The 21,708-nt window shown below is 43.0% G+C and overlaps 1 protein-coding gene and 2 non-coding genes across 8 annotated transcripts; 2 read left to right on the top strand and 1 right to left on the bottom strand.

Annotated features, from left to right (window-relative positions):
- Positions 1-131: 131 nt before the first annotated feature.
- Positions 132-17,267, bottom strand: SIRT4 (sirtuin 4). Of its 6 annotated transcripts, none has more exons than XM_061385030.1 (6): positions 16,350-16,468; positions 5,452-5,952; positions 3,103-3,397; positions 2,588-2,800; positions 2,187-2,322; positions 132-503 (listed from the first exon to the last, which is right to left on the bottom strand). In XM_061385030.1, the coding sequence occupies exons 1-4, from the start codon at positions 16,466-16,468 to the stop codon at positions 2,648-2,650; spliced, it is 1,068 nt and encodes a 355-aa protein (XP_061241014.1). In that variant the 3' UTR covers positions 132-503; positions 2,187-2,322; positions 2,588-2,647. The 6 variants fall into 6 exon arrangements, with proteins under 6 accessions (XP_061241014.1, XP_061241016.1, XP_061241017.1 ...); XM_061385032.1 differs by lacking the exon at positions 2,187-2,322 and adding an exon at positions 9,825-10,079 and having other exon boundaries at positions 16,350-16,433; XM_061385033.1 differs by lacking the exons at positions 2,187-2,322; positions 16,350-16,468 and adding exons at positions 8,560-8,673; positions 8,987-9,032.
- Positions 15,891-16,031, top strand: LOC133229304 (U4 spliceosomal RNA). The gene has a single exon (XR_009730530.1). It is a non-coding gene; the product is annotated as a U4 spliceosomal RNA (small nuclear RNA).
- On the top strand, positions 16,689-16,829 carry LOC133229303 (U4 spliceosomal RNA). The gene has a single exon (XR_009730529.1). It is a non-coding gene; the product is annotated as a U4 spliceosomal RNA (small nuclear RNA).
- Positions 17,268-21,708: the final 4,441 nt, after the last annotated feature.

Raw genomic sequence — 21,708 nt, 5'->3', positions numbered from 1 at the left:
ATTAAAAAAATATAAAAGTACAACCCACATACCTAATGTGCTATTTAAAAAATGTTTCCTTTATCCCTTGGTTAGTAAAAAATTAATTCATATTATTGCTCATCATTTTTTTGAAAAAAAAAAAAAGTATATCAAAATGATTCACTTAAATATATTTAACCATTTAGAATTAGAAATTAAGTCATTTTCTTCCCCCGACCCCCTTACTTAGGATATTAGTGAGATCCCTAGGTTAGCACTCTGGAGGTCATTCTGGTTTACATATTTCCTGGGCTCTTTCTTCTGCCTAATGAGATTTTTAAAAAGCAGTTTTCCTATCAAAAGAAACTGCAAGTCCATCTTATGGGGTAAATCTCATTAGCCTGAAGATTTTAACTCCTGAGCTCTGAAACCTGCTGGGTTCAGAGATGGTCCTGCAGAGAGATGTTGCTTTGCCGCCCTCTGCAGGCTACAGTTGGTAAGCCTCGGTCAGATAGAGGAAGCGGGGATGAATCCTTAGGTATCTGAAAAGAAAAGAAACAAGTTAATGCCAAAATAAGCCGACAGTGGGGAGGAGGAAATGGCTGTGTACATCAGTCCCCCATTCAAAAAACCATAGAATTTAGGGTATGTCACCTCTGTAAGGTGAAAACAGGATGTAAAACACTGCACTGCTTGATTCAACTTTTGTAAGAAAAGAAAAGCTTTAGATTCAGTTACACCAGAATGTTAAATTTTGGTTATCTTGGTGGTAAGATTATGGGTAATTTGTATGAAAATCCTTTTTACTTATCTGTATCACCTGCACTTTCCATAATAAATATGTTTTATTCTAGTCATAAGACACTAGTTAAAAGTGATTGTGGGCTTCCCTGATGGGTCAGATGGTAAAGAATCTGCCTGCAATGTTAGATGCCTGGGCTCGATCTCTGGGTTGGGAAGATCCCTTGGAGAAGGAAATGGCTGCCCACTCTAGTATTCCTGCCTGGAGAATTCCATGGACAGAGGAGCCTGATGGGCCACAGTCCATGGGATCACAAAGAGTTGGACACAACTGAATGACTAACACTTTCAAAAGTGACTGTGCCAAGGGGACTTCTTGGGGGCTAGCAGGGTTCTGTTCCTTGATCTTGATGCTCTACATCTTCATTAAAATAGTTTAAAAAAGTAGTTGTACAGGAACTCTCACACATAGCTGGTGGGGAAGCAGCCACTTGAGAAAACACTTTGATAGTTTCTTACTATCAAAGAACTAAAAACTAAACATATTCTTATCATGTGATCCAGCGATCTCATTCCTTGGTATTTGCCCAAATGAGATGAAAACGTATGTCCACAGAAAACCTCCACTTTATTCATAATTGCCAAAAAGTTGGAAGCAACCAAGATTCCTTCAGTAAATAAACAACAAATACCGTGTGAGTAAACAGGGGGAAGGAATGTATGGGAACCTCCTGTACTTTCTGCTCAATTCTGCCATGAACCTCAAAAAATAAAATCTGTTTTTTAAAAAAGTGGCTTTACTCCTCTGGGAATATATTAAAAACTATTGAATTGTATGCAGTAAATGAGTGAACTGTATGATATATGAATTATATCTCAAAGCTGGAAAAAAACCTTTTTCTTTAAGTGGTTGTACCAATAGTGAATATAGAGGTAGAGTACTAACACCTGCTACAATATGGGTGACTCTTGAAAACATCACACTAAGAGGAGAAGACAGACACCGAAGGCTACCTACTGTATGAACTGTCCAGGACAGGCAAAAACAGAAGATTAGTTGTTGTCAGGACCAGGGAGGGTGGGAAATGGGGAATCACTGCTAATAGGTTTTCTTCCTGGGATGATGAGAATGTTCTAGAAGTAGTGATGATTCATGTGTAAACTTTGTGAGTATACTAAGAACACATTAATTACATACTTTTTAAGTATACTTTTTAAAGGATGAACTTTATGGTATGGGAATCATATCTTAATAAAGCTGTTATTTTTGGTAATGGGGGAAAAGGCAATGGCAGATTTTGGAACATTGTCTTAAATAGCTATGTGCCTAGAATTCAAAAATCATTGTCTTTCCAATATCGCTTAACATACATAAAAAAATTAAGAATGGTTTCATTTAAGAAACCATTTCACTTAAGTTTAAACCATTTCACTTAACCATCAAGAAACCATTTCACTTAAGTTTCAGTTAAGAATGGCCATACCAAGACTTCCTTATTGGTTCAGTGGTTAAGAATCCATCTACCAATGCAGGGAACAGGGGTTCAATCCCCGGTCCTGGAAGATTCCACGTGGTGAAGGGCAACTAAGCCCGTGCCACAACTAGTGAAGCCCTCCTGCCTAGAGGTAACAAGAGAACACAACACAATGAGAAGCCCCTGCACCCCAACGAAGAGTAGCCCTCACTGGCCACAACCCAGAGAAAGCCCCTGCAACACAGCTAAAAATAAATAATAATTTAAAATGGCCATCCTTTTTTTTTGACCACGCCCTTTAGCATGTGGGATCTTAGTTCCCTGATCAGGTATGGAACCATGCCCCCTGCAGTGGAAGCATGGTATTGGACTTGAGTAGGAACTGGAATCTGGTATCTAAGGTTTTTTACCCTTAGCAGCAGAATTAAAGTGAAAGCCCCAGTTTCCGGCTCCAGAACATCAGGCTGTGGTCAGCGTGGGTCTATTAATGGCAGCAACTCTCCACAACGAGAATCCAGTTTCAGAGATGCCAGGTCATCGGACCGCGTGGGCCCAATGTTCAGTATCACGATGGGCAGCTTCTTCTCTCGGGCAGTGAGGATGAACCTGTAACCTGAGTACACCTGTCAGGGCAGAAGAGGCAGGTGAGAGCTCTTTAGACGCAGAAAGAGCTGGACCAAATAGGGAGCCCCTCCAGGGTAAAGCCAGTTCAGGAGACATGGGTTTGATCCCCAGGAAGAGGAAATGGCAACCAATTCCAATATATTTGCCTGGGAAATGCCAGGCACAGAGGAGCCTGGCGGGGGCTACAGTCCATGGGGTCAGAAAGAATCAGACAAGACTTAGAGACTAAAGCACCACCACTACCACCAGCACCAGGGCCTCCCAGCTTGCAGTTAGTTACCAGTAACAACAAGCCAGTTACCTGCAAGGATGATCCCACCACCAGGAGGGAGTCAGCTTCTTTCACCCTCTTGTGCACAAAATCAACCTTGTCAGGCTTCACCGTGTCCCCGAAGAAGACGACGTCTGGTTTCAGGGGGCCCCCACATCGAGAGCAGGATGGGACCTGGAAGCTCTGTACCTCCTCCTCGGTGAGAAAGACATCGCCGTCGGGAGCCAGGCCGTGGGCCTCGGCACTCCAGGTTGGGTTCAGGACTTGGAACCGCTCCTGCAGCACCCCACGGGGAGTCTGCTCCCCACAATCCAAGCAGAGGACCCTGAAACCACAGAAGGGCCGACTGACCTGGGGGAGGCACAAAGCTGCCAGAGACCTTTCATCCCAGCCATCTCCAGCTCCTCCATCACGATGGCTTTCTCTCCCTGACACCCCCCGTTTCCCCTCATTTTATTAATATCTTGTCATGACCTCTTTAGCTATCACCTTCCTTCCAGTGCCTGCCAGCCTTCTAGAACAAAATGCATTTGTTTCTTCACCACCCACTCCCTGCTTAAATCTGCTGCAGCTCACTTTTATCCTTAACATGACTGCAAAGACTTTACCAGATAATTTCCTTAGTCCCGAAACCAGGGTTTTCCAACCCCCTCCATCTTCTGCTCTAATCATTTGCTGTAATTATCGCTGCCCATGAAAATACTTTTCCAGGAGTTCCCTGGTGGCCTAGTGGTTAGGATTCCAGGCTTTCACTGCCAGGTCCCAGATTTGTTTTAAAACATTTAAGAAAATGGGACTTCCCTGGCGACCCAATGGTTAAGACACCCCACTCCCAATGCAAGGGGCACAGGTTTGATCCCTGGTTGGGGAGTTAAGATCCTGCATGCCACACAGCGAGGCCAAAGCGGGAAAAAAGAAATTTAAGAAGAGATGAAGAGAAAGGATAAAGTAGACTTGATAAAACTCTTTGAATCTGGGTGATGGTACGTGGGAGTCCATTATATGACTCTACTTCTGTGGATTTTTAAAATTTTCATCACAGAAAAAAACTTAATGAACCCATAGCCATCCCCAGCTCATTCCCTGACACTAACTTAGTCTGAGTCCTTCTGGCTGACCTCCCTGAGCCACTCTTCCTAATCCTGTCCAGCCTTCCTCAAATGCTATTTTTATCATATTGCTTTCTTGTTCAGAAACCACCAACAGCCCCCTTTGGTCTCTCACAACAGACCCAAATCAGCACTGCAAGATTTTTAAATGCATCCAGGATTTGGGTCTAGCCTTCCCAGACAAGCTGATTTCATACTAGTCTCCAAGGAGACCAGTCCACTCTACAAAAGTTCCCTTCATATGGAAAGCCCTCTTTCCCTGCCTTTGTCAAGTTAAACCTGAGCTATTCTCCAGCCCCATCTCACCTATAAAAGCTTTCTTGATTACTCCTGTTTCTCTGAACCTGTAAAACATGTCTATCAAGGACCACATAAAATAACAGTCATGTGTGGAGTTGTTTGTCATTAAACCTGGTATTTTCGGGTCTCCCCCAAAAAAAGATTACCAAATTCTCACATATTATATTTTGGTATTATTTTATATATATATATATATATATATATATATAATGCAGACCACATTTTATATTTTGGTTTTGACCCCTCCACACCGGCAAGGAGCACACCAGTACACACCACATGTTGCAGGCACCCAATAGAGTTTACAAATGGTGGACTGATTTCAGTTCGCAGAGAACTGTTTCCCAGGCTTAAAGATAAGGAAATGGGCTCCAATTAGCTACAAGTTACAACCAGGGCTACGTATGTTCACTTCATCAGTCTTTATTGGGTCCTGGCTGTCCTGTGATCTATGTGTCTAGGCACTGGGGACCCAGCTGTTTGTAGCACATGCTGTTTGGTGGTCTGGTCACAGTTCCCTGGGAACACTCAGAGGCCACCTGCATACAGATCTCTTGTAAATGGCTTCCTAATTCTCTGGCCATAGAAGCTTTCCTGCAGGAGCAGAGTCAGTATTAGGGAGTTAATTCTCCCAGAGTCCCCCTCCACCAGTGAAGGATGGGAGATGATGGATAAACACCCCAGGTCCCTTGATTTTCAGTAAGATGATTCTGAAACTGCTGAACAGTCAGAGAGCCAGCTGCCCCAAGCAGTAACACATTCATTAGCATAACCTTTCCCTAGCTCTCCTATCTTCCCTGTTTCATGTCCCATTCCCTCACTGAATTTGCTAGGATCAACTCCAAAGTAAACAACTTCCTCCTGAATCATTTCCTCATGGTCTAGGGAAGACAGCAGTGATCAGCACGGCCAGGTCCCTGCTCTGACGGAGCACACATTTCTACCTTCACTGTTTTAGGTTTTCCCGTACCTGTGCATGCATCCGTGCAGTTCTGTTAGGCGCTGACTCCCCGCCTTGGTATGCAAGGCATCCACGTTTTGGGTCACCAACCAGTGCAGCTTTCCGAGTCTCTCCCAGTTGCTCAGAGCCCAGTGTGCAGGGTTAGGCTGGCGGGAGGAGAACTGAGGCCAGCCCACAAAGTTTCTAGCCCAGTACCGCTGGCGGACGGGAGTGCTCCGTACAAAATCCCCATGCTGGATAGGCCTCCGGTCTGTGCGGGCATAAAGTCCCACCTTTTCTGACCTGTAGTCTGGGATCCCTGACTCGGTGGAGATTCCTGCCCCGGTCATTACTAGGAGCCTCTTGGAAAGGGTGATGAAGCGTTGTAACTCTTTGACCTTCTCAGGGTCCAGAGGAGGACTTGGTGGCACAAATAACCCAGTGGATCTGAGTGAGCACTGCTGGCTGAAGTTTGCCCTCCAGTGGACTTTTGCTGTCCTTTTGAAAGTTAACCCAAAGCTCATCCTCATGCTAGAGAGAAAAAAAGCATCACAGGAGAAACTTTTTTTTTTTTTTTTAATTACTTGTTTTTTTTATCTATTAATTGTTTTTTTCTTTTGCCACATGGTACATCCCATAGGATCCAGGGACCTTCCCTGAGACCAGGGATCGAACTGGTGCCCCTGCACTGGAAGCTCAGAGTCTTAACTACTAGCCCACTAGGGAAGTTCAGAAACTGGGTTTTAAAAATCAAGATAACCAAGAGAAGGGGGGTGGGGCAAGATGGGAGAGGGGATTAAGAGGTACGAACTTGATCTATAAAATAAATAAGCTATAAGGATATATAGTACAACATGAATATAGCCAATATTTTATAATAACTATAAATGGAATATAACCTTTAAAGATTATGAATCACTAAGTTGTACACCTGAAACTTTCAACTAAATGTAAAAAAGTTTTTTTCTAAATATTTATTTGGCAGTATCAGGTCTTAGTTGCAGCATGTGGGATCATTCAGTTGTGGCATGTGGGATCTAGTTCCCTGACTAGGAATTGAACCTGAGCCCCCTGCATTGGGAACATGGAGTTTTAGCCACTAGACCACCAGGGAAGTCCCTAAAAATTTTAATTTAATTAAAAAACATACAAAACAGAAGAGTGAATAATCAATAGGTGGAGTATATAAATAGCACAAGATTAACCAAGAGCTGTTCATTGTTGAGGATCTGTGTTAGATCCAAGGATGGGGCTTCATTACATTACCTATCTCCACAATAACAAATAAAATTTTCAACAGTAATTTCTTAGAGGAATGTTTGGATGCCCTAGTGTGCCCTGGACAGTGGAAGTACAGAAATGCCAAAAGTCATGAAAATGCCAAGAGCCAAGTAAAATATACCCATATTTTATAAGCTCAGGAGATATGATCAGAAAATCAGAAAGGACTTCCTTGGTGGTCCAGTAGTTAAGACTCCCTGTTTCCAATGTAGGGAAACTGCAACATTCTGAGCCCACATGCTCTGGAGCTCAAGGGTCGCAGGGCAAGGAAGACCCCACGTGACACAACTAAGACCCAACACAGCCAAATAAATAATTTTTTTTAATGAGAAGAAAGAAGAATGGAGAAGTTTGAAGAGAAGCTTAAATATGGAATATTTTGCCTTCATGGTAGACAAAATTCCAATATCTGGATGATATTAGCAATCATATAGTATTTGGAGAAAACTATTTGAAACAACTAGACATAGTGAACAAGGGCAGGTAACTTAAAACGTATACCTCCCTCCTGTTGCCCTTGACCTAGACAAAAATGACAGCAAGGGCACATGATTATCAACAGTACAGCAGTAAACAAGGGCTAAGCTTAGCCTAAACTTACATAGACAAACCTTAACTCTAGGCAAGAAACTAAAAGAAAAGCCTGGGTAACATCCTTATTTAGTGCCCTTCTCCAGGGGTTCTTCCTGATCCAGGGAAGCCCAAACCCAGGTGGCATTAGTGGTAAAGAACCCACCTGCCCATGCAGCAGACCCAAGAGATGCAGGTTCGATCCCTGGTTTGGGAAGATGTCCTGGAAAAGGAAATGGCAACCCACTCCAGTATTCTTAGCTGGGAAATCCCATTGTCAGAGCAGCCTAGAGGGCTACAGTCCAGAGGGTCACAAAGAGTCGGACATGACTGAGCGACTAAACAACAACCTTGTTCACAAAATAAAACGTATAGTTTTATTTCATGATAGCTCAAGCCTATCTTGTCTTCCTGGTCTCCTAAGAGCCATAGCTCTCCTATGCTCTGACCATCAGATGGGTATTAATTATGACTGGCAAATCTGCCAAGGCTTTCTGCATCCAAGGGAAACTGTATGTTTTGGTTTCCTAAAAAAAAAAAAAAAAAAAAAGGAAAGAAAAAAAAGAGGAGGAGGCCTCTAAAAAATAAAATCTATTTTAAAAAGGAGGGAGATAAAATGATAAAGCAGAATTCTAACATAATATAAGAACTATTCTGTCTCTCCCAGTAACACCTGGCTGGTCAGAACTGAATTTCTTACAAACTTCAAAAAGTGAGTGGTTGGGACTTCCCTGGTGGTCTTGTGGTTAAAAATCTGCCTTCCAATGCAGGTGATGTGGGTTTGATCCCTGGTCCGGGAACTAAAGTAGTATTCCCTGGGTTTGACTCCTGGGTCAGGAAGATCCCCTAGGGAAAGAGATGGCAACCCACTCCAGTATTCTTGCCTGGGTTAGGGGCCTGGTGGGCTACAGTGCATGGGGTCACAAAAAGTTGGACATGACTGAGTGACTAACACTTTCAACACTTTCTGGGAACTGAGATTCTGCGTGCCGCAACGAAGACCCGACACAGACAAAAATAAAAAATATTTAAGTCCTTTAATAGCTCATTGTTAACCTATCTATGACTCCATCTAAAGACGTCTTTATCAGAGGAACATATTTATATTTTTAGTTAAAACCATCCCTTGGGGGACTGTGTGTCCCAAAAACCTACTTCCCACTTTATAAATTAAAATTATCTTATTTCTTCATAAACTAAAGAGGCATATTTGAGCTCCAGTTTAGTTGATGAAACTGTTGCTCAGACTTCTCAGGATTTTATTAATGTAGTTAAGCACTCGCCTACCTTTTATTCTATTTCCCCCACATTCTATTAGTTTACCCTCAGTTGCAAATACAGATGCTTGGACACAGTGAAGAGTCGTGAGACATGACAAACAGTCTTCCTCAGCTTTTCTAGCTGTAAAAAAACAAGGCCTTGACATAGATTTTGATAAAATGTAGACATTCTCCAGTGACACTCACCCCATACGTAAACATTATTTTATATTGGGCTTTCCAGATCTGGGATCAGGACCCTGACTTTCCAAAGTAACACGTGAACAGCTAGACAAATACAGGTTCCCGATTCCTGAGACCAAAGGGCTCGGGAAACCCTGTTGAAAACATGCTCAACTGGAACAACTGCTCTCTCCCAGGTCCCACCAAAGGCAAAGAAGAGAAATGGAATCCACAGTTTCTAGAAACCTGCAGCCGGCACAGAACACACTTACCTTCCACAGCTTAAGGGACACTTTACGCCCAACAGGGACAGACGGGCTATATTTGCATTTTGGGAAATGTAGTTCATGAAGCAGAAATGATGCAAGAAAAACTACAAATCCCACAGTCCTTTGGGCTTCACAGTTGTAGGACCCAGATTGTCTAGTAAGGCCCCCTGTTGGCCTTCTCTGGTCGGAGGTTTCAAACCCAGGTATGCGATGTGTAGCTGTCTCCTAAGCCATCATGTTTTTGAGAGAGAAGCGGTTAGTTTAGATGCCAATGTCCTGAGTGCAAAATAGTACATCCAAGGACTTCCCGGATGGTCCAGTGGCTGAGACTCAGGGCTCCCACAGCAGGGGGCCCCAGTCGATCCATGGTCAGGGAACTAGATCTATCATGCATGCCTCTCTCATGCCACAGCAAAGAACCAGCATAGCTAGATAAATAAATATTTTTTTAAATAGTACATCCTGTCAATTACAAATTGGCACTTGCAAATTTGTAATTGCAAAGAGCTGCAAAGAGCATTTGCCAGCGATTGAATAAAAACAAGGAGATTGAACCCTGTGCTGCTGCAGCTATTGACCTTCAACACCCCCTAAGGGAGTTCAGGGTGGAGTGAGGCACTCTGTGCTCCAGGGAATCTGGTGGGACAGGTCTTTAGATACATAGATATTTTCAGGAACTGATTTCATGATCCCAATTTTTGCCATCTCTTCCTATCTAGAAAATCACTAAATCCCTTCATGGTGCATCACTAACAGAACACCTTTTGTAAACTCCCCTTTCACCAGAATCTTCTATATTAACCTTCCCTCACTACCTCTCAGAGCAGTCTCTCAGAGCTACCTGAGGTGCTGTCCACCAGGCTGCAGTCCTCATTTTACCCCAAATAAAACTTAACTCGCAACTCTCACGTTGTGCATCTTTTTTAGTTGACAATCCAAGTGGGAATTCACTCTCTCATTAGAAGCTTCAGCAATGGATCTAGGTTTGACTCATCCTCAACTTCAGTGTTTACAATCCTTCCCACGCATTGAAACGGAATCAGGTTCCCACCATGCAGTGAGTTGTGAAGAAATTCATTCACAAATGTCTAGAAAACTGATTACAGTTGAAAGGAACAATTAAAGTGAAATATAATACACAGGGACTAATATGATTACACATGTGGCTTCTCCACTTTTATTTCTCATCTTATGTTTTTATTAAATTAACCAACACAATGCCTGAGTCTTACTTCCAAAAATTCTGATTTAACTGGTCTGGGGAGACACGGGCACCAAGCCGTTTTACAAACTTCACAGTTGTTTCTAATACGCAGCCAGTGAGAGCCACTGATCTGTAGCGTGGCCTGGATAAGACATCAGTTTGTGCTTTAGAACACATCAAAGAAGAAGACCACTCTAAGGAACCACTTCCCCCATTTTAAAACGAAGTGAGGAAAATTCTCAGATGGTCCAGTGGTCACGACTCAGAGTTTTCACTGCTGATGGTGCATGTTCAATCCCTGGTCAGGGAACTAAGATCCCTCAACCCACTGGACACCGCCAAACGAAACAAAACAACAACAACAAAAAACTGAGGCCCAGAGAAGAAATATGAAAGCTGGAGTCAGAGTTTACTCTCATTGAATGCATAGCGGTAAATATTGGTAAAGTAAGTTCAGTAGTTTTGAAGCAGGAGGTAGATGCCCCCCACTCACCCACAAGGAAAGCGATTTGAGTTTATTTCCTGTATACAGAAACTCCAAAATATCAATAGCAGTATAACCAAGAGAGGAGGCTGGCCCCTGCCTGGATGAAAATAAGAGACCACATATTTCTCATCCTTCAAGTCAAGGCAACCTTGACTTCCAGACCAGAAAACTCTTTGGAGGTCAAAAGAGGAATGATGCTAAATTTACCCATAAGTTTTTTTGGTGAAATCCATCCTGACAGAGATTCATGCGCACACCTTGGAAGATAGTAAGAGGCACCGAATAGGGACTCAGAACTAGGCAAATTGAAATGACTGGCCAAAGGAAACCCAGAAGAAATGCCTCATATGAGTGATTCAAGCTACCATGAGGTCGCGACTGAGTCCACCTGTGTGTCTATCTAGACGTACTGTACTCTTTTTCCTCCTAACAAACATTTTACTTGTCTCACTACTTTTCGTCTTTGGGGGAATTCTTTTTTTGCAAAGCCAGGGCCTTGTCACTCATCACTGGTCTAGTAGTTAGGATTCAGCTCTCTCTCTGCAAGACCCGACCTCAATCTCAGGCTGGGAACCGAAACTCTGCTTCAAGCCACTGCAGGCCGAGGCTACCAGAGATCACTCTGGGAGCAGTACCTCCAGTCACACCTCAAATAGGTCCCTGGGCTGGGAGAATCACCTGACATGAATATTTTGTGCCTTAGTTAACCTGACCACGCTGGCTGAAAGTGAGTGAAAGTCGTTCAGTCATGTCTGACTCTGCCACCCCATGAATATACAGTCCATGGAATTCTTCAGGCCAGAGATACTGGAGTGGGAAGCTGTTCCCTTCTCCAAGGGATCTTCCCAACCCAGAGATCGAACCCAGGTCTCCTGCACTGCAGGTAGATTCTTTACCAGCAGAGATACAGGGAAGCCACAGGGAACCCTGGCTGGAAAAAAAAAAAAAAGGATCAAAATGTAGACTGGAAACTAAGGCAAAAAATTATAATCCAGAATATTTTCTGCACAAATGAGTGTTTGATCAAAACCTATAGAAATGTCAAAACATGACATTACCCCCATCTCAGGCCAATATTATCCTGGAAAACTTCATATCCACATTATTTCCTCAGTTCTCCCAGGGGAATAAGCATCATTAAGAGACTGGCCAGGAACACAAGATTATTGTGCCTTTAGGCCCCAAAGAATCTCATGTTCTGGGGAGAAGTTAGCTGAGTTTTCCAGCTTTCTTAGTCTGGGAAGTCATCCGTGGAGGATGAAGTCATTCAAGACAGCTGGTGAAATACAATTTCCCTTGGTAGCTACCGACGGGCTGTAATGAGCCACCCAATCGAGACATTCTCAAGGGCTGAGAAGTTCCTTGGATGATGCTAGTCTTTGCATTTCTCACAAATCCACTGCACCAGGCATTAATGACAAAGTCCTCTAAGTTAATCACACTGTTAGTCTTTTCTTTTTCTCTCTGCTGTTTTTTCCTACTCTGGCTGTGGAAAAAAAAAAAAAGTTAACTAGACATCAGCATCAAACAGGTCTTTTTTAGAAAAAATTTTGGCTGCAGTGGGTCTTTGTTGCTGTGTGCTGGCTTTCTCTAGTTGCAGAGACTGGGGGCTACTCTGTAGTCGAAGTGCACAGGCTTCTGACTGCGGTCATTTCCCTTGTTAAGGAGCTGGGGATCTACAGCATGGGCTCAGTAGTGTCCCACGGGTTTAGTTACCCTGCAGCATGTGGGATCTCCCCCAACCAGGGATGGAACATGTGTCCCCTGCATTGGTGGGCACATTCTTAACCACTGGACCACCAGGAAAATCCCCAAACAGGCCCTTTTATGTCAGTTTTACATCTAGTTGATGACTACATAAATATTCAGTAAGCAATACATTGAACATTTCATGTTTGAAGTTTTTCATAATGAAATGTTGGGGGAAATACAATTTTCTCAGAGACTACCGTTTTCATCTTCAGATCAGATCAGATCAGTTGCTCAGTCGTGTCCGACTCTTTGCGACCCCATGAATCGCAGCACGCCAGGCCTCCCCGTCCATCACCAACTCCCGGAGGTCACTCAGGCTCACGTCCATCGAGTCAGTGATGCCATCCAGCCATCTCATCCTCTGTCGTCCCCTTCTCCTCCTGCCCCCAATCCCTCCCAGCATCAGAGTCTTTTCCAATGAGTCAACTCTTCACATGAGGTGGCCAAAGTACTGGAGTTTCAGCTTTAGCATCATTCCTTCCAAAGAAATCCCAGGGCTGATCTCCTTCAGAATGGACTGGTTGGATCTCCTTGCAGTCCAAGGGACTCTCAAGAGTCTTCTCCAACACCACAGTTCAAAAGCATCAATTCTTCGGCGCTCAGCCTTCTTCACAGTCCAACTCTCACATCCATACATGACCACAGGAAAAACCATAGCCTTGACTAGACGAACCTTTGTTGGCAAAGTAATGTCTCTGCTTTTGAATATGCTATCTAGGTTGGTCATAACTTTCCTTCCAAGGAGGAAGCGTCTTTTAATTTCATGGCTGCAGTCACCATCTGTAGTGATTTTGGAGTCCAGAAAAATAAAGTCTGACACTGTTTCCACTGTTTCCCCATCTATTTCCCATGAAGTGATGGGACCGGATGCCATGATCTTCATTTTCTGAACGTTGAGCTTTAAGCCAACTTTTTCACTCTCCACTTTCACTTTCATCAAGAGGCTTTTTAGTTTCTCTTCACTTTCTGCCATAAGGGTGGTGTCATCTGCATATCTGAGGTGATTGATATTTCTCCCGGCAATCTTGATTCCAGCTTGTGTTTCTTCCAGTCTAGCATTTCTCATGATGTACTCTGCATATAAGTTAAATAAACAGGGTGACAATATACAGCCTTGACGTACTCCTTTTCCTATTTGGAACCAGTCTGTTGTTCCATGTCCAGTTCTAGCTGTTGCTTCCTGACCTGCATACAAATTTCTCAAGAGGCAGATCAGGTGTTCTGGTATTCCCATCTCTTTCAGAATTTTCCATAGTTTATTGTGATCCACACAGTCAAAGGCTTTGGCATAGTCAATAAAGCAGAAATAGATGTTTTTCTGGAACTCTCTTGCTTTTTTCCATGATCCAGTGGATGTTGGCAATTTGATCTCTGGTTCCTCTGCCTTTTCTAAAACCAGCTTGAACATCAGGAAGTTCATGGTTCACATATTGCTGAAGCCTGGCTTGGAGAATTTTGAGCATTACTTTACTAGCGTGTGAGATGAGTGCAATTGTGCGGTAGTTTGAGCATTCTTTGGCATTGCCTTTCTTTGGGATTGGAATGAAAACTGACCTTTTCCAGTCCTGTGGCCACTGCTGAGTTTTCCAAATTTGCTGGCATATTGAGTGCAGCACTTTCACAGCATCATCTTTCAGAATTTGGACAGCTCAACTGGAATTCCATCACCTCCACTAGCTTTGTTCGTAGTGATGCTTTCTAAGGCCCACTTGACTTCACATTCCAGGATGTCTGGCTCTAGGTCAGTGATCACACCATCATGATTATCTGGGTTGTGAAGATCTTTTTGTACAGTTCTTCTGTGTATTCTTGCCATCTCTTCTTAATATCTTCTGCTTCTGTTAGGTCCATACCATTTCTGCCTTTATCGAGCTCATCTTTGCATGAAATGTTTCTTTGGTATCTCTGATTTTCTTGAAGAGATCCCTAGTCTTTCCCATTCTGTTGTTTTCCTCTATTTCTTTGCATTGATCGCTGAAGAAGGCTTTCTTATCTCTTCTTGCTATTCTTTGGAACTCTGCATTCAGATGTTTATATCTTTCCTTTTCTCCTTTTGCTTTTCACTTCTCTTCTTTTCACAGCTATTTGTAAGGCCTCCCCAGACAGCCATTTTGCTTTTTTGCTTTTCTTTTCTATGGGAATGGTCTTGATCCCTGTCTCCTGTACAATGTCACGAACCTCATTCCATAGTTCATCAGGCACTCTATCAGATCTAGTCCCTTAAATTCATTTCTCACTTCCACTGTATAATCAAGGGATTTGATTTAGGTCATACCTGAATGGTTCAGTGGTTTTCCCTACTTTCTTCAATTTAAGTCTGAATTTGGCAAGTAGCAAAAACCAAAAGTCTTTTGGAAAATATAGTCCAGAGCTGAAACAAGTCCAATGAAGGTTTCTAGTAGCCTTCCACTTGCCAACACAATGAGAGTGACTGTTACTTCAAACTCACAAACGCTGGGCATTTCTGTGGAAATAACCTCTCTGGGCCGAATTAATATGTCCTGCCCAGAGAAAACCTTTTCAGGTTAAATATTAAATTACCATATGATTCAGAAATTCCACTTCTAGATACATACACAAAAGAAATAAGAACTTAAACTGATACTTGAATGCCAATGTTCATAGAGACATTACTCACAATAGAAGGAAGAAACCTCCTGTCAAAGAATAAATGGATAACAAAATTCCGTACAGTAGAATATCAGCCATAGAAAGGAATGAAATTCTGAAATATACTACAACATGGATGAACCTTGAAAACATGCTCTGAGATAAGGTAGATACAAAAGGTCAAATAAATGTGTGATTCCCTTATATGAAGTACTCGTGGTGGTCTTGTCGCTAAGTTGTGTCCTACTCATGCGACCCCATGGACTGCAGCCTGCCAGGCTCCTCTGTCCATGAGATTCTTGAGCTACTAAATTCATAGAAAGTGGAATATGGGTTGTCAGGGGTTGTGGGGAGAGGAATGGGGAGTTAGTGTTTAATGGGAACAGTTTGGGATGATGAAAAAGTTCTGGAGGTGTGCAGTGGTGATGGTTGCTACCGAACTGTACACTTAAAAATGGTTCAAATGGCGAATTTTATGTTATGCACACTTTGCTACAATTAAAAACAACAACAATAATAATGATAACCAACACTTTTTCAGAGGATAGTCACACCGTGAATCAGAAGCCAAGTGAACAGCACTCAACACAGAGCACATTTCTTTTCCTCCCCAATTCTTAGTCGTGAGTTAAGTTAATTAGCATGTTCCCTCCCACAATGCTTTGCTTCATTCTCCACTAAAAACTAAGCGAAATCAAGCAACTGAATCAGCGTATGTCTTTCCGAGAGCTCTTCATATCGTTGTCTAATTTTTATTCATTCAATATTTAAGGGTTTTGCCACGAGACGCCAATTCACCTTTCTGAAATAGGAACCTTGATTATTGGGAACGATGAGAAGGGGCGTTACTCGTTAGCTTTGCGCAGTGGCAGTATCGTAGCCAATGAGGTTTATCCGAGGCGCGATTATTGCTAATTGAAAACTTTTCCCAATACCCCGCCGTGACGACTTGAAATATAGTCGGCATTGGCAATTTTTGACAGTCTCTACGGAGACTGAATAATTCTGGTTTTAAAAGAAAGTACTACTTTTTCGAAGCAAGTTATATATTTGTTAAGTGCCTATGTGAGAGAGTAGGCTCACGTTTTCATTTATAACCGCTTTGTGAGAGTACATTCTGTTTTCATTTATTCTAGCCGTTTGTTGGATTTTGTGTTTTATGTTAAGCTTTCATGAAGATTACTTGATCAAACGTGGTTAGGCAAATCCAGTTTTTTATTCGTACTGTCTAGTTTTGTATCTTTGTAATACTAACAATTAAAAATTTTAATTTGGGTTTTTGAAAATGTTTTTTTCTGGTCCCACACTCTCACCTCCAATTCCTGGTTCTTCTTCGGTTTGTCCTCGCTTTTCCGGTCCTCCTGATGCTCTGTTTCCTCCTTAGAGTACAAGTCAACCCGATTCGTCTCTGTGACGTCATGCTAATTTGCATAACATTCCCCGGCATCCCCAGCGAGAGCGCTCTTATTTCCAAAATAATAGTGTTCGACAAGAGATGGCCCAACCACAAGAAGCCCCCCGCGCGGATGGGCCTTAAATGTAACTGTATGCAGGGAAACAGATTCAATCCACGAGCTCGCTGGCGGTCGCTCACCCTCAGTGGAAAGGCAGTTGTCATCCGTGGGGGAAGCGGGTGCGTGCTCACGTTCTCCAGCTTTGCGCAGTGGCAGTATCGTAGCCAATGAGGTTTATCCGAGGCGCGATTATTGCTAATTGAAAACTTTTCCCAATACCCCGCCATGACGACTTGAAATACAGTCGGCATTGGCAATTTTTGACAGTCTCTACGGAGACTGAATATTACTTGTATAAGAAAAGCTTAAAATTTTTTCTGGGCTTATAAGTTTGGTTGTATTTTTTCTATGCTGGTTTTACAGTATGTTGGGCTTTTCTAACCGCTGTAATTCTGAGGCTTGCGTAAAACTCGTGTTTGTACAGTCGGTTGATATCATCCAACTATCTCATTTTCTGTCATTTTCTCTCAATTTTACTTAGCATTAGAGTTTTTTTTTTAGTTTTTCATAACGTTAAATACATTTATCTTAAGGAGCCATTCTGTGATATCTTCTTCATTTTTTATTTATTTTTGGGTACATTGGGTCTTTGTAGCTGGTAGAGGCCTTTCTCTAGTTGTGGGGAGCAGGCTTACTCTTTGTTTCTGCGCTAGAATATTTTCTAATAAGTCGGTTTTTCGTATTAGGTGGCCAACTTATTGCCAACCTTCAGCGTCAGTCCTTCAGCGTCAGTCCTCCCTTTGAATATTCAGGACTGATTTGTTTTTCTAGGGTTGATTGGTTGGATCTCCTTGCTGTCCAAGGGACTCTCAAGAGTCTTTTCCAAAACCACAGTTCAAGCGCATCAGCTTTCTTTATGGTCCTACTCTCATACCTATATTGACGTGAAAACATGCTTCACGGAGTTTGTTGGTTTCAGTTGCGGCGTTTTCTTATGTATTTCTAGTCAACGTGATTTAGGGGTACGTGTCTAACTCCAGTATTCTTGCCTGGAAAAACCCATGGACAGTGGAATCTGTCGGGCTAAAAGCCCACAAGGGTCGCAAAGAGTTGGACATGATAGCACGCATGCACCTTGTCACACCTGCAAGTCCAGCCTGGAGGTTTCCCACAGTACTACCCATGATTTTGGTTGTAATATTGTAGTTATCCCCTGGGAGCTCACAGTTGCCAAATGACCAATTCGGCTCCCATCACCCCTGAAGAGGCAGGGACTCTTAAGAGGGTCACGGATGCACAGAACCAGACAGAGGTCTGAAAAATTTTCATCTATTTCCTTTTAAAAGGACCAGGAGGTGGTCCAGTGGTTAAGACGCCATACTCCCAGTTTGGGCTTCCCTTGTAGCTCAGTTGGTAAAGAATCTGCCTGTAGTGCAGGAGACCCAGGTTCGATGCTTGGGTTGGGAAAATGCTCTGGAGAAGGAAATGGCAACCCATTCCAGTATCCTTGCCTGGACAATCTCATGGACAGAGGTGCCTGGTGGGTTGCAGTCCATGGGGTCCAGAGTCGGGCACGACTGAATGACTTAACACTTACTCCCAGTTCAGGGGGCCTGGGTTCAATCCCGGGTCAGGGAACTAGATCTCGCATGCCACAACAAAAATCACGTGCCATAACTAAGATCCGGTGCAGTCAAATAAATAAATACATATATTTAAAGGAAAAAAAAAAAAAGAAGAGGAGGGGAATGGACACAATAGACTTGTTCAGGTCCCACTATGGAGTCCCTGGCAGAGCTGCTCTTGGAACCAAGTCTCCTAACTCTTAATAGGGATGCTGGTTTCCACTTTAGTGGCTACCTCTAGTTTTGTCCTCTTAGGAAGCCAGGTGTGTCTATGAACAGAAGGCCTCAGGAATCCTATCCCTGGCATGGCAGATCCTTGACCTGCTTAGGCGACCACTTATGAATCATTCCTCTGGCCTCTAGCAAAACAACAGACTGGTTCCAAATAGGAAAAGGAGTACGTCAAGGCTGTATATTGTCACCCTGTTTATTTAACTTATATGCAGAGTTCATCATGAGAAACGCTGGACTGGAAGAAACACAAGCTGGAATCAAGATTGCCGGGAGAAATATCAATCACCTCAGATATGCAGATGACACCACCCTTATGGCAGAAAGTGAAGAGAAACTAAAAAGCCTCTTGATTAAAGTGGAGAGTGAAAAAGTTGGCTTAAAGCTCAACATTCAGAAAACGAAGATCATGGCATCCGGTCCCATCACTTCATGGGAAATAGATGGGGAAACAGTGGAAACAGTGTCAGACTTTATTTTTCTGGACTCCAAAATCACTACAGATGGTGACTGCAGCCATGAAATTAAAAGACGCTTCCTCCTTGGAAGGAAAGTTATGACCAACCTAGATAGCATATTCAAAAGCAGAGACATTACTTTGCCAACAAAGGTTCGTCTAGTCAAGGCTATGGTTTTTCCTGTGGTCATGTATGGATGTGAGAGTTGGACTGTGAAGAAGGCTGAGCGCCGAAGAATTGATGCTTTTGAACTGTGGTGTTGGAGAAGACTCTTGAGAGTCCCTTGGACTGCAAGGAGATCCAACCAGTCCATTCTGAAGGAGATCAGCCCTGGGATTTCTTTGGAAGGAATGATGCTAAAGCTGAAACTCCAGTACTTTGGCCACCTCATGTGAAGAGTTGACTCATTGGAAAAGACTCTGATGCTGGGAGGGATTGGGGGCAGGAGGAGAAGGGGACGACAGAGGATGAGATGGCTGGATGGCATCACTGACTCGATGGACGTGAGCCTGAGTGACCTCTGAGAGTTGGTGATGGACGGGGAGGCCTGGCGTGCTGCGATTCATGGGGTCACAAAGAGTCGGACACGACTGAGGGACTGATCTGATCTGATCTGATCTAAGTGGGGAGGTGGTGGGCGAGCATCCACTGGTACAAAGCAGCACCGGGTGTGTCGGAGGGGGGAGGAGGGAGGAGTGGGGGGGAGGGAACCCCCCAGTGTCATCAGACTCTTCTCTGCTTCAGAGAGCTCAGAGTCTTGAGACAGACCACAAATAAACATATGAACTAGATAATTACAGATTATTTCAATGTTATAAAGAAAATAAACAGGGACATGTGATGGAGTCATCCAGGAGACCAGCCAAGATCCAACAGCAACAGCTATTGAGCACTGACTTGTGTGTCAGACTCCATGTGAAGTGCTTACTTCATATCCCAGACTCCACACAAAGTGCTTAATATGCTTTATTTCACTTAGGTTCTCACAGAAATCATCTTGCTATTCCTTTCTTTTTTACAAGCAGCACTATTAAAGGATAATTGATATTCAATAAACTGCACATATTTAAAGCGTACAATTTGATGACTTTTAAAAACATGTACACCCATGAAACCATTTCTGCAAACCAGCTGGTGAACATATCCATGACTCCCCAGTGTTTCCTGGTGTTCCTTGGCAATCCATCCCTCTCCAGCATCTCTCCCCACTAGCTCCCTCCTGCTGCTGTCACTATAGATTAGTTTTCATTTTTTTAGAATTTTATATAAACAGAATCTACAGTATGTGATTTTTTTTGAGACTGTTTTAATGAAAAATATGTTCTTGCAGTCCATCCAGGTTGTTGCATGTATCGCTGGTGCATTCTTTTCCCTTGCTGAATAGTTTTCCATTAATGGAAGTACCAGGGTTTGTTCAACCGTTCACCTGTGGAAGGACACTGGCTTGTTCCCAGTATTTTGCTAGCACAAATAAAGCTGCTAAGAGTATTCCTATACAAGCTTTTGTGTGATCAAAAGTTTGTTTTTGGCTGTGATGGGTCTTTGTTGCTGCATTAGGGGCTTTCCCTAGTTTTGGAAAGTGGAGGCTGCTGTTTGCTGTGTTGTGCAGCCTTCTCATTTCAATGGCTTCTCTTGTGAAGTACAGGCTCCAGGGCACACAGGCTCAGGAGTTGTGGCTCTCAGGCTTAGTTGCTCCGCAGCCTGTGGAATCTTCCTGGACCAGGGATCAAACCCCAATCCCCTGACTTGGCAGGCAAATTTTTATCCACTGGACCATCAGGGAAGTCTCTGAGTATAACTTTTTTTAATTCTCTGGGTTGTATAGTCAGTTACATGTTTAGTTTTTTTAGAAGCTGCCAAATTATCTCCCAGAGTGGCTTTCATTTCCATGTTATTTTCCATCTACAGTTCTTAAAAATCCCAGCAACCAAGGGGAAGGGATAGCAGTGACTCTGGGAAGGTCACAGCTATATTTAAAATGGATAACCAACAAGGACCTATTGTATAGCAAAAAAACAAAACAAAACACCAAAAAACGAAACTCAGCAAGTCCCTCTGCCTTTTTTCTTTCCTTCACAACAGTGATTTTTTTTTTAAGAGTCCAAGACAGTTATCTAACTCTCACATTCCGACTTCCCTGATTGTGTTCCCCTTATTTCCTGTAACCAAGACCACAGCTTGATTTGATTCAGCAGGATTTCAGAGATGGCCTTGTGAACTTGGTATTACACCTGCCACTATAATCAATGCTGAATTTAAATGCCAGGGTAAGCAGTAACTGCTCTCTCTCTCTTGTAAACGTGCATTTTCCCCTGTGTAGTCAGTAATCTGTGGAATGAAGGATCCTTGACATAGGAACTGTTTGGTACTAAAAAAGACCTTTTCTTTCCACAACCGTGCCTTTAAACCACTTTCTGACCAGTCATCAAAATATGGCTAAGTAAGATAAATTAATGTCACTTCTCTGGAACCCAGGGAAGGTTTGGTAAGACCAAGGAATACCCTGTGGTTCCAGAAAAGGGAAGAAGAGTCCCTAATTGACCCAAATGTATCAAAATTGATGAAAAAGGGGGTCAGTGATAGCTGCCAAAGGGGCATCCCAAATGTGGGAACTACAAGAGGAGCCGACATGTGCTACCCAAAGACTGAAATTTCAAGGAGTTAAAAATATCTGTGACAGCGTGGTCTGAAAATGCACTCCAACCATTTCTTTTCACCTTAGTTGGGTGCCAAGATGGCTAACCTGGGTGTCAAAACAGGTCTGGAAAAGACAAAATAAGAATGCTCCCTCCATGGCAAATTTTGTGTTGATTGGAAAGTCAGATGATGCTCTAGCAAACATGTGATTGTGTGTGTGTTTGTGTGTGTGTGTGTGAGATTTCCTTGGAATTCATAATAACAAGT

This window comes from Bos javanicus, chromosome 17, assembly GCF_032452875.1.
Source record: "Bos javanicus breed banteng chromosome 17, ARS-OSU_banteng_1.0, whole genome shotgun sequence".
NCBI lineage: Eukaryota > Metazoa > Chordata > Mammalia > Artiodactyla > Bovidae > Bos > Bos javanicus.
This window is presented reverse-complemented; position numbering and strand designations above follow the sequence as displayed.

What these genes read in the sequence shown, in the direction of transcription:
- SIRT4 (XM_061385030.1), bottom strand. Translation starts at nt 16,468, where the DNA reads ATGCAAATTAGCATGACGTCACAGAGACGAATCGGGTTGACTTGTACT. An exon ending in AGAAGAACCAGGAATTGGAG is followed by an intron (nt 5,953 to 16,349) that starts GTGAGAGTGTGG and finishes TTTTCTCTCTAG; the next exon opens with CATGAGGATGAGCTTTGGGT. An exon ending in CTGCACGGATGCATGCACAG is followed by an intron (nt 3,398 to 5,451) that starts GTACGGGAAAAC and finishes CTGTGGTTTCAG; the next exon opens with GGTCCTCTGCTTGGATTGTG.